The 13,557-nt window shown below is 45.5% G+C and overlaps 1 protein-coding gene across 1 annotated transcript in view; it reads left to right on the forward strand.

Moving 5' to 3' along the window:
- The window catches only part of LOC134980964 (high affinity immunoglobulin gamma Fc receptor I-like), a 57,385-nt gene that overhangs the window by 26,578 nt on the left and 17,250 nt on the right, over positions 1 to 13,557 (forward strand). Inside the window, exons 5-6 of the mRNA XM_063948016.1 lie at positions 7,212 to 7,532; positions 8,478 to 8,756. Of these exons, the coding sequence (XP_063804086.1) occupies positions 7,212 to 7,532; positions 8,478 to 8,756 (600 nt within the window). The remainder of the gene's footprint in view (positions 1 to 7,211; positions 7,533 to 8,477; positions 8,757 to 13,557) is intronic.

Consider the following 13,557-nt stretch of genomic DNA (forward strand, 5'->3'; position numbering starts at 1 on the left):
AAATCACAAATGTTAACCTGTGCAAGTCGCACCCCATGTCAAACTTCCCTCAGCAATACAAACAAGAAAGTGAGCCCAGAACGATGTCGGCATCTCTTCCAGAAGCCATCCTACAAGACATCCAGGTGGACGCGACCAAATCGGTAAAGGCAATAATCAAACCCCCTAACGGAGGGTCAGGTGAGGTCGTGTCCACAGGTACGTACAATGTTTTATATCACGCACAAACAAATGTACCCTATATTGTAAGACCAACACAAAGTGATGTAATTGAATTTAGTCCTGTCAGGGTGATCACAGTCCCCAATGGGAAGACTGACGATCAGGGAATCATTCCCGTCAAGGACAGTGCAATGCGCCGTCCCTGGTCCCGGACAGAATTGAGATCAATCATGTCTGATTTCCCAGATCCTAGGAAAGATCTAAGTGTATGATCAAAGATTCACAGAAGGTATATTAACTCCCTAGACAACGACATAATCATGGTATCCAAGGAATCAGAGAGGTACAGGGAAGGCGGTTGATGGTGATGAGCATCCAAGCGTTTGAGGAGGCATCAAATCAACCAAGACCCCATTTCACTGACACTTGGAGGAAGCCCAGGGTTTGTGATCTTTGCAAAAGAGAAGGGCATTATGCCAGTAACTGCAACAGCCCACATAAAGTCAGACCCCCCAGACATGAATATGAGCATGAATATGACACACCAAATTATAATCAGGGATCATATAGGAAGAATTTTGGGCCACACCCATAATATATAGTCAGGAAAGGGGATCACTAGGACTGATAGTAAGCCTGAGGTAACAGTTAATAAATTGGGAGGTCATTCCCTGAAGACACAGGAATGACCGGGTGAAACGTTGTAAATGTATTTGTGAAATGTTTCTTTTCTCTCCCCATCTCTGACGATTATTGATAGGACTCAAACATTGCATATCTGCTTGGTCTTTGCAGAAGTCTACCAAACCCCAGCATGACCTATCCGCATCAATGTATCCTGGCCAGATACAGAGTATGGAGGTGCTGGTGGGAGGGACTATGCAAGGATACCATTGGACATGTAGATATGACAGCCTGATGATCTGACAATGTTTTAAAATGTTTGAAAAATGTTTTTTTTCCTGTTGTTGTTTATTGATGTGTTATGTTATTTATATATATATATATATATATATATATATATATATATATATGAATTGTTCTCTCTCTCTTTTGTTTTTTTTTGTTTTCTCTCTTCTCACTCATGTTTTCATGTTTTAAAGATGGTATGTCACACATCAGTTAGACAAATGGTAATGCAAGATTTTTGCTCCTTACAGAAAGTTCGCTGGTTTGGAAGGAATATTGCATCACCGGAATGTTCGTTTGGAAGACTGAGAGACAGCACCTTAAGAACAACAAGACTAGAGAACTAATTATCGTAACAAGTTTCTCTCCCCCTCAAACTGTTTTCCTGTACCCCATTACAAATTTCTCCCTTTTCTCCTCCTGTAAGATGGACTCGCCCCAAGAGACTGTGATCCGGATTTTCCTGTTGACCATGATGTTGACCAGAGCAGTCTGTTTCGGTGAGAGTACCAGTGAGGTCGAGAAAGGATCCAGAAAGGTTCCGATGACTGAGACGGAGGTGTAAATTTCCAATAGCAACACAATCACCAAGCAAAGGCGAGTACCGGAAACGATCTAGCAGCCATGTTATTTGTAAACATTGTGAAGGATTGTTAGCTGAAGAAAACTGTATCTGTAGGCTCTGTGACAATGTAGTTGAGGATGGGTGCATTAAGAAATGCCAATCCAGTTTTAATATCCACATGGACCGGCATCCATTGAGTGACTATCACTCCTCAGTGGGTAGTGTGTTAAATAAGACAGATTGTTGGGTATGCTCTCAAGTACCTCAAGGTCATAGCAAATCAGGGCTAGTACCATTTCCTTTAACGGTAGGGGAGGTACTTGAGCTAAAGGGTGGGAGGCCGGTGGACAGGAGGTTTAATATCTCCAGTCCTCCTAGTTTGAAGCTCCACCAATATCATGTGGATAGATCCCTAATATGTTTTAACATTTCCAATCCCCGAAAGCCGGGAAATTGGGAAGTGTCATGGAGTAACCAAACCATGACCTTTTCATATAGAGCTGATAGAATACCGACAGATACAGAACTTATACGCCACATAGCTGGTAGTGGAAAATATTTCCGATATAGGTATACCCTAGGAAATAGGATTACGAGAGTTGGAGAGGTATCACCAGGATACTGTGCACATATCGTACAAGCTGATACGTGTACTAGACAGATGGGAGAATTAGGGTTAGGAGATTTCACATGGAAGATGTGTAATATGGTAATGTCCTACTCCGTCCCATATGTCCTCCCAGATGATGCATATTTCATATGCGGGAGGAAGGCGTATAAAGTGGCTTGCCCCAAACTCTGAAGGATTGTGTTATATTGGAAAAGTACTACCTGAGGTAATGAGTTTAAGGAGTGAGGAAATTGTAATTCCAATGGATTTGATTTATGACCCAAATGTAGAAACAATGATGTGATGAAAATGCGATTTCTACGGTCCGTTTCTTTCACCTGTTTTTCCGTTTTCTCCAAGGTAAAAAGACCCACTTGGACGAGGAATTTGATGATCCTGTATACAGACAACTGATGGATTAAAGAAGAAGTTTTGACAACCTTATACACAGATATTTGATGAACTTTGCCATAGACCCCCAGTTTCCCTAGAAATTTTAAAATTACGCTAGCCCAACACTTTTGTAAGTCTATGGACATTGACAAAGCTTTTTGCCCACACGCCTTTTGGCAAAAGCACAAAGAAGACTGCATTCAACAGACACCGAACAAGACTTCAACCGACAAATGTTCATTTACCTGACATAGAATACCACTGCATTTACCGTAATTATGTCTTTTCTTCATCTCTACAACCTTCAGGTAATTACACACATAGTCGATAGGGAATACAGGCACAGATATCAGCAATCACATATTCCCCCATTCATGTATCATCAACTAAGATGTGCTCCCCATTTTGTTACAACCACAGCCGAAAAGAGCTCGGTAAAGTTTGACAGCCCATCCACAGACCCGTACCACGGGATAAGAAGGAATTCCAATGTATACTTTGCAATGCCTCGAAGCTTGATTTAAAACACGTACGGCACGATGATACATGACCCCCAAACACGGATTCATACACACATGCTTCTGCTATCTCACTAGGTCATACCCTTTTCCTACCTTCTCCTCTCCTCCCCTACCCAACCATGTAAATGTATTAACCCCTGACATATATTTTTCTCGTTTTGAAATGTTTTAGGAAGTGGCAGTTATTGTTGACTGCCAAAGGGTGGACTGTCAAAGTCAGAAAAATATCACGATGCACACTGCCATATTTGCACCTCGTACAGGTCCGCGCTGTGCATGCGTGCGCTCTCCCGTGCGTGCGCATACTCGCTGTTGCGGGCACCCGCGGGCGCGCAGTATGTGCATTTACGGTAGAGTTCATGTGTTCGTAGCGTGCGACTCAATCGTTACATATTTTCACTATATAATGTATTTTGTAGATCATGGTCCCTTTGATAGAATCTGAAAGTTTAGTTAATGTAGCATGTTCGTGGACAGAGAAATCCCCCTTTGTTTGATACGAAGGGTCAGACAGGAGTAATACAGTGGTGTTTAGTATCCATCGGAAGAATATTTAATTAGCAATATTCCGGTGTTGGTTTGAAGCGGATTAATCGCTCGTGCGAATAGTTATGGACATAAGAAGTTTATGTCCATTTACTATTATTTGCACTTACTTATCCATGCGGCGGGAAACCTAGTTTCCCACCCACCTGAGCAGTTGGAAATCGTCACAGCCCACCTGTATGAATCAACCTATGACCTTTTGTTATAATGCGAGGAGGAATTCCTGTGTCCAATGAACAATGAGATTGTAGGGACCATTGAATTGTATTGTGTGTGGGGCATAAATAGACAAGCCGATCACATCCAGCTCACTCTTCAACGGTTCTCATTGCTGAAAATCGGGAGCTGGATGTCCAGAGGCGCATGCGATCGTTCCCCTTGTGCGTAAGTTTTCTCCGCAATCATATTGTCTTTCTTGTTATTATGGGCCATATCTCTCTCTCTTCTCTTTCTCTCGTATTCTCTTAAACGTAATAGTATTGTATTGTATTTCATGTGTAGTTACCTGGTTAGTTAGTCTATGTTATATTGTAGTGTGTGACTTGTATTGTATTATTCTTTTTGCAAGTATAACATTCATATAAGGCGTTAGACCCTAAGCACGGTATCTGTGTATTTCTTATAGTGTTAAGTATTCACAGAGCGTCGGTGACGCTCAAACAGCTTTTAAGTTAGTAAGGTTATACTGTGTTGCATCTACACCCTATCTCTACACTAAGGTTTTACAGCATATTACATTGTTTATGGTTTAGATTTAAAGGTTTAACATTGTGAGCGTCTGCGCCGCTCGTGATCTCCTCGTGGTCTCGAGCGTCCGCTACGCTGATAGCGTAGCATTACGGTAGTCGCTCACCCATAGTGTGCCCGATACCAACAGCGTATTCTCGCGAGCGTTTGTGTCGCTCGAGCGGCTCGCTCCCGATACAGCGTCCGCTACGCTAAGAGCGTACCCTTACGGTACCTCGTGCGCCAGTTGCGTACAGTGTTTCTTAACCTCTGTATAGTGTGTTATATAGGATAAATACTTGGCTTTATCTAGTCGGCAGCCCATAGCGTGCCTGCCTGTGATCTCTTGGCCGTGAGCGAACGTAACGCTTGAGCGTCTCGACCTCGGCTAAGCGATTGCTACGCAACGTGCGTACCCTTACGGTACTCCATACGTCAATAGCGTATAGTGTTCTTAGGCCTCTTAAAGGGTTTTAAATAAGATAAATATTTAGCTTTATCAGTGCGTATGCATATCTGCAGATAGACAAGCTTAAAGTACAGGAAAAGTCAATGCAGATTCTGGGCAGGTATAGAGCTGCGCACACTGTGCAAGTCACTAGAATCGCAGCAGTAACATCGATGGTTAATACGGTTGCTGCACAATTAGCGAATAATCACACACAGTTGTGTAGTAAAATCACACACAGCTTGTGTGCTGCCTTACTTTTTTAGCTGCAGGTTTTTGACCCTTATGCATTCTGAATTTCAGGTTTATTCCTTTGTTTACCTTATGTTTGTAAGTGCATGCATTACAGTTCAGGACATTAGTAACATGTGCACATTACCCTGGCGGAGGTTCTCTTAGTGCAAATGAACGCTAATCTGCAAAGAAACTGCAGTACAATTGCTTCTAACACTAGTTTGCATAGCTTTCAGGATGACTCGTCTTTTGTGTATTTGGATTTTTGATGTGTTAGTTTGCGCTGTGGGTGTGTATTTTTCTTGTGTACAGATTTGAGTTCACTTTGCAACTGATTGCAGCTCTGCTTTTGCTAATACATTTGCGTTCAACCTTGAATTAGGCCCCCAAAGACAGTGGAAACCGCAAACAACAAGACGGAGGTGAGGTCACACACCAAGGACAGTACAGGCAGCATACAACAAGACGGAGGTGAGGTCACACACCAAGGACAGTACAGGCAGCATACAACAAGACGGAGGTGAGGTCACACACCAAGGACAGTACAGGCAGCATACAACAAGACGGAGGTGAGGTCACACACCAAGGACAGTACAGACAGCATACAACAAGACGGAGGTGAGGTCACACACCAAGGACAGTGCAGGCAGCATACAATAAGACGGAGGTGAGGTCCCACACCTGGGACAGTACAGGCAGCATACAAGACAGAGGTGAGGCTACACACCAAGGACAGTACAGGCAGCATACAAGACAGAGGTGAGGTTACACACCAAGGACAGTACAGGCAGCATGCAAGACAATGGTGAGGTTACACACCAAGAACAGTACAAGCAGCGTACAACAAGACGGAGGTGAGGTCCCACACCTAGGACAGTACAGGCAGCAACAACAACACAGAGGGTGAGGTCCCACACCTAGGATAGTACAGGCAGCAACAAGACAGAAGTGAGGTCACACACCTAGGACAGTATAGGCAGCATACAACAAGAAGGAGATGAGGTCCCACAACTAGGACAGTGCAGGCAACAACAAGATGGAGGTGAGGTCCCGCCCCTAAGAACAGTACAGGCAGCATAGAACAAAACGGAGATGAGGTCCCACACATAGGACAGTGCAGGCAGCAACAAGACGGAGATGAGGTCCCACACCTAGGACAGTACAGGCAGCAACAAGACGGAGATGAGGTCACACACCTAGGACAGTACAGGCAGCATACAATGCTGAGGGGGGGGGGGGGGTGAGAAGCAGCATATCCTTCAATAGAAGGCAGAGACTACTAGTAACACCACATACAGTAGGAGCACAGACAATGGTTAAAGGCGTACCTCCCAACTTTTCATCCTGCTGTGTCGGGACACTTGCGCAGCCACAACACGCACCCCCCAAAAGGGGCGTAGTGGTGTGCGGGAGGGGCGTGGCCACACGCCGAGGACCCTTTTTACTTCGTTTTGGGGTCATGCCCAGCACTCCCCGAGTAGCTGGGCATCCCTAGCTTACTCCCCGCACTGAATAGACGCTATGCACGGCATCTATTCAGAGATCACTCGCTGATTTGCAGAGCAGCGGGTGATCAAAGTCTCTGCCAACTGCCCCCCCATCCGCGGGACACTGCTGCCCATGGGAGGGACAGCGGTACAGTGTCCGAATAGTGGGACTGTCCCGCTGGAATCATTACAGTTGGAAGATATGGTTAAAAGTGACTCTGCCTCTAGAGTAGGGGGGGGGGCTGTACACTGGGGGGTCACACAGGGGACATGTCACGCAGCCGCCGCCTCCCGCCCCCCGAACGGTCCGGCCATGCCTGCGTTGCCCGGATCGCTCCCCCTAAACGGCGGCTTAACGCTGCCGTTCAGCCCCCTCCCACCTAGCGACCGCCTCTGTCTCAGAGGCAATCGCTAGGCAACGACGGCTGCCATGCGCTGGCGCACTGCAGTGCCGGCGCATGCGCAGTTCCGACCCGATCGCTGCACTACGACAAACTGCAGCGAGCGATCGGGTCGGAATGACCCCCAACATCAGATCTGCATCTTTGCGTAGCACTGCAAATGACCCACATGTAACACTGTACCTAATATTTGTAACAATTTTTTTCAGCTACGTTTAGTGCTCCACGTATAAGAGCTAGTCCATCATCAGTGACAGAGGGCGATGAGATGACTCTGACCTGTGACACAGCACGTTCTCCGGTCACAGCTACTACAGGACTACAGTTTACTTTCTACAGTGTTGAGAAGAATGTGCAGGCATTCAGTATGTCAGCCACCTACAGTTTTACAGTACTTACATACAGAGTTATATCAGCTACATACAGAGTTACGTCAGCTAAGGCGGAGGATTCTGGGATATATAGCTGTGCTGTGACATCTCCCACCGGAAAACTGACAAAGTGGAGCAGCGTGTTATATATTCATATAGGTGAGTGCAGGATACTGATATCATATGTCTTCTATATTTATACAGTTTTAATATTATTGTACCTTATACCAGATGCTAATTCAGGCCCCTTAGGAGTGTAACGTAACTTCTCCATAAACAGTCATAATCCGTGTACACATAGAAGGTTACTGGAAGTGATACAAATCTTTACTGACTTAGAATATTCTTCCGTCTGACTGAAGAAGCTGCATCACACTGTATATTCTGTATGGGGAGCTGACAACTGTCTGTCACATCTGTCTGAGAAGAAATCATTTCCTCAGGTAGTAAATTGTATTTTTACAAATCACAGATGGAGAGAAACACACAAGAGTAGATTTTATTGAAGATAACAGGTTACTGGTGATAGAAGATAAACAACAGTCAATATGATAAAGTATTAATCTCTGTTGGGATAAGTTCTGTACAGCTGTACAGCACTGTGAGGCTCCCATAACACAGTGACAGCCTTGGGCAGAAGTAGACCCTTTTATAGAAATCAAGTAAACAATATGCACCTGCAGTCTAATAAGCCTGAGCTTTAAGCCTGGTGGCTCAGACATGTTATTGAGGCTAATGAGTCAGGCACAATAACAGTTAGTAAATAGACACCTTGTAGTGTTTAACCATTTAACTACATGTCAACAAAAATTCCATTACTGACCCTGATTTACTTCTCTTTCCTGTGGAAAATAGGTAGGAAAGCAAAAATGATGTGGGAGGCTGTACACCAGGGGTAAGAGCAGGATAATGGGGGATCACAAAGGCTGCATGGTGGGGAATATTATACACTATGCAGGTTACACATAGTATACCTATATACAACACACCAAGCACAATAGTACGAGAGCTGTGTCTTTGTGTAGCACTTGCTGGCTGTATATGACTCACATGTCACATTGTACCCAATAATTTCATCATCATCATCATCATCATCTCTTTCAGCCACGTTTAGTGCTCCAACCTTAAGAAGTAGTCCATTATCAGTGACAGAGGGCGATGAGATGACTCTGACCTGTGACACAAAACATTCCCCGGTCACAGCTACTACAGGACTACACTTTGCTTTCTACAGAGATGAGAAGGAAGTGCAGGAATTCAATACATCAGCTACTTACACAGTTACATCAGCTAAGCAGGAGGATTCTGGGAGATATCGCTGTGATGTCACATCTCCCACCAGCAGACTGACAAAGAGGAGCAACGTGTTATATATTCATATAGGTGAGTGTGGGAGACTGATATCATATGTATGTGTACTTTCCAGCATTGCACAGGGCAACATCAGGGCACAAAATGAATACAACCCCCTCCACCGATTTACATCAATATCTACCACAGACTGTGCCCTCAAATGGGAGCATCCAAAGCAGACGTGAGGTCACAGCTGAAGTCAGGAAACAGGCGGAGCAGGAATACTGGAGCATATATATATACTATAACCAGCAATCAATGTACCAGTGATGTAGGCTGATCAGGCAGCTGGGGCCAATGACATACATCCCAACCCAAAAGCTGTATACTCGGGACCCAAAAAATGGGTGGGATCTCTGATAAAGTGGGTGGGACCTCAGATAAAGGGGGTGGAACCTCACTTCACAGCCCCCGTTATTGTCACTTTGCGGATATGCCCCCCCAACTGTTAGTTGCTGGCTGCTTTGCAGAGCAGCGGTGATCAGTCTCTCCCAACTTGCCCCCCCACCAGCAGGACACTGTGGCCTGCGGGCAGGACAGTCTCTGAATAGCGGGACTGTGCCACTGGAATCGGGACAGTTAGGAGGTATGCAATGAGAATCCTGCCCAGGACATACTTGCCGATTTTCTGGCTGCTCTCTGCGGGAGAGAGCAGCCAGGTCGGCTCAGCTGGGGGGCAGAGGCAGGCTATGACGTGGGGAGGAGGCGGGCCGGGGGCGGAGCAGGGGCGGGCCGGGCCGGAGTTACTACATCACGTCCTTTAAGCCACGCTCTTGCTCTGTAATGCCGTGATCCCCGGCATTACACTGCAGGGGGCGTGGCTATGATGACGCGATTCAGCAAGAATCGCGTCATCAACTGCCCGGACCGCCCACTTTACACAGTAAGTGGGCGGACGGGCAGGGTGACTGCTGTTCGGCCGGGAGACTTGCCTGCTCTTCCGTGGGGCCGGGAGGGTCACCCGATTTTCGGGAGCCTCCCGGCCATTCCGGGAGAGTAGGCAAGTATGGCCCAGGAGCAGCCACCAGATGATAAATAAGGTCAGGGTCTAATCACATAGAATAAGCCAAAGGGCTTAAGCAGAGAAAGGTAATGCCAACAGAAAATCAGTCAGCAAATGTAAAATGTAGTATCCTGCTATTATAATGAGGAACAGTGCAATATAGTCTGTAGTTACTGTGATGTCACAGTCCCCGCTTCTGCTTATGTGACTAATCTCATGCCAGAGTACTGTACATGTATTTGGGAGGTGCATACAGTGACCGCTAGGAGGACTAGGGTGGTGTAAGAACGTACAGTGTAAGCACTGTACTGGATGTATATACCCACACCTGTATGTTGCAGCCTGTGTCACACACCTGTAACATAGTGCCTGGGGAACACAAGGACGTTACTTCCTACAGATGATAGCAAGACAGATGGAGGACAGTATAAGCGTATAGTGATGTCTAGATGGGGATCTGTTTTTTTTTTTCTTTTTTATTAAAAATTTTTATTGAAACACCATGTTCACATTATTTCACAAATTTGCACAGTAAGCTTTTATTATTCTGTTTATCTTGTATCTGAAACGTGGAGCTCCTTCTATATTTGTACAGTTTCCGTATTATTATACCTAATAATGGAAGCTATTTTAGCCACCTTAAGGGTTTAGCAGACAATGGGCCTAAATCAGGTTGGATCGCAAAACGCGATCCAACAGCAAAAATTGCTAGAAAGATGCGGGCGCATGCACATCGCCAATCCTGCGGGGGGGGGGGGGGGCCGCAGAAAGTGTGATCGCCTCTGCCTGTCAATCAGGAAGAGGCGGTCATGTGGCGGAGCAACGCTCCGTTTCCTAGGCGGAGACGGAGCGCTACGGGGGTGGAGGCGGCCAAACGGGGGCATCGTAGAAACAGGGGGCGTGGTGTGGGCGTGATCGTGGTGGCTGCGTGACGTCACTCGCAGCTGCCGCGATCGCTTCATTTCTGCTAACAAGACATCTGACTGTTTGAAATAGGGAAGTGAGAATTTCACTAGAAATAGGAAAGTGAGAATTATATATTTATTCTAGAATATTATATTTATCAGACAAATCTGGTACAGGTTGAGTATCCCATATCCAAATATTTTCCGAAATACGGAATATTCCGAAATACGAAAGTTTTTGTGTGAGAGAGAGATAGTAAAATCTTTGTTTCCTGATGGCTCAATGTACACAAACTTTGTTTAATACACAAAGTTATTAAAAATAATGACCTTCAGGCTGTGTGTATAAGGTGTATATGAAACATAAATGCATTCTGTGCTTAGACTTAGGTCCCATCAGCATGATATCTCATTATGGTATGCAATTATTCCAAAATACGGAAAATCCCATATCCAAAATACCTCTGGTCCCAAGCATTTTGGATAAGGGATACTCAACCTGTATATACGACTGTATGGCTTGTAAAATGTCAGCTTGCAATTCTGATTTTATTTGCTCTGTACAAATGTATATACAAATCCTTCAAGGAGACTTTAATGTGTATTCATAACAGCCCCCATGTAGGCACTGAGCAGATGTGATGGGCTGACAGTTGGCTCCCATGTAGACATTGAGTGGATGAGATGGGCTGGAAGTTGGTCCCGATCTAGACATTGAGTGGATGTGATAGGCTACCAATTGACCCCCATCTATGCATTGAATAGATGTGAAGGAGTTGGCACCTATCTAGAAATTGAGAAAATTAGATGGGCTAAGAGTTGGCTCCCATCTAGACATTGAGTGGATGTGATGGGTTGGCACTATCTAGACATTGAGTTTGTAATGGGCTGGCATTTGGCCCCCACCTAGGCATTGAGTGGATGTAAAGAAGATGGCTTCATCTAGGCCAGGCATTCCCAACCACGGTCCTCAAGGCACACCAACAGTGCAGGTTTTAGTGATATCCAGGCTGCAGCACAGATGGTTAAATCAAAATAACTGAGCTACTAATTAAGTCACCTGTGCTGAAGCCTGGATATCACTAAAACCTGCACTGTTAGTGTGCCTTGAGGACCGTGGTTGGGAATGCCTGATCTAGGCATTGAGTGGATATGATGGACTGATAGTTGGCCCCATTTAGGCATTGAGTGGATGTGATAGGCTAGCAGTTAGAACCCATATAGGGACTGGGAGGATGTGATGGGCTAACAGTTGCCCCCCCCCCCCATCTAGACATTGAATGTATGTAAAGAAGTTTTACCCATCTAGGCATTGAGTGGATGTGATGGACTGGCAGTTGACCCCCATCTAGAGATTGAGCGGATGTGATGGGCTAGCAGTTAGCTCCCATTAGGCATTGAGTGGCTGTGAAGAAGATGGATACATCTAGTTATTAAGTGGATGTGATGGACTAGTAGTTAGCCCCCATCTAGGCATTCAGTGGATGTCAGGAAGATGGCTTCGTCTAGGCATTAAGTGGGTGTGATGGCTGGCAGGTGGCCCCATCTAGGCATTGAGTGGATCTGGTGGGCTGATAGTTGACACATATCTAGACATTGAGAGGATGTGATAGGCTGGTAGTTGGCCACCATCTATGCAATGGATGTGAAGCACTGGTAGTTAAACCCCATCTAGGCATTGAGTGGATATGATGATGGCCCCCATCTAGGCATTGAGTGAATGTGAAGGAGTTGGCCCATCTAGGCACTGAGTGGATGTGATGGTCTGGTAGTTGGCCCTCATCTACATATTGACTGGATGTGATGGATTGGTAGTTGTCCCCGATCTGGGCACTAAGTGGATGTGATGGGCTGGTAGTTGTCTCCCATCTAGGCATTGAGTGGAAGTGATGGACTGACAGTTGGTCTCCATCTAGACACTGAGTGGATGAGATGGATTTCCATATTGCCCAGATTTAGGCATTGAGTGGATGTAATGGGCTAGCGGTTATACCCCATCTAGACACTGAGTGGATGTAATGGGCTGGAAGTTGCCCCCTAATATAGATAACTGAATACATATGGAAGCTGAATGACAGTGAATGTGTAGGAATATAATAAAATGGTAGTGTAGCTTTAATTGCAAAATATACAGTTCTGAATAGATTTTTAATTTTCATTACACTGTATCTGGGAATAAAATTATAAGCATCTGACCGTTTGCGGTTAGCTAAGTTTCACTAGAAATAGGGAAGTGAGAATTTTATATTTATTCTAGAATATTATATTTATAATCATTGTGAGATGGCTCAGAGGCTGCACCCCCATCTCACACAGTGTTCACTCTTGGTGCAGGGTGCTGATAGGTGAGGAAGGCATATTTTAATTTTGAAGGTCAAAATTTTAGACGTCATGTATCACTATAGCACCCTGCACCTAGAGTGACCACCATCATGTTGGCTGCATAATGCAGGCATTATTTACTCTGCAGGTTACATATGTGTCTGTGCACAGATCACACACAGAGACAAGGGTGTAGCTACCATAGGTGCAGGGAGTGCAGCTGCTATGGGGCCCAGAGCTGAGAGGGCCCACCTTCCCTGTCACAGTTACATGTGTTATATATACAGGGTGTAGCTACCATAGGTGCAGGGAGTGCAGCTGCTATGGGGCCCAGAGCTGAGAGGGGCCCACCTTCCCTGTCACAGTTACACGTGTTATATACAGGGTGTAGCTATCATAGGTGCAGGGAGTGCAGCTGCTATGGGGCCCAGAGCTGAGAGGGGCCACCTTCCCTGTCACAGTTACATGTGTTATATACAAGGCGTAGCTACCATAGGTGCAGGGAGTGCAGCTGCTATGGTGTCAGAGCTGAGAGGGGCCACCTTCCCTGTCACAGTTATATGTGTTATATACAGGGTGTAGCTACCATAGGTGCAGGGAG

This window comes from Pseudophryne corroboree, chromosome 12, assembly GCF_028390025.1.
Source record: "Pseudophryne corroboree isolate aPseCor3 chromosome 12, aPseCor3.hap2, whole genome shotgun sequence".
NCBI lineage: Eukaryota > Metazoa > Chordata > Amphibia > Anura > Myobatrachidae > Pseudophryne > Pseudophryne corroboree.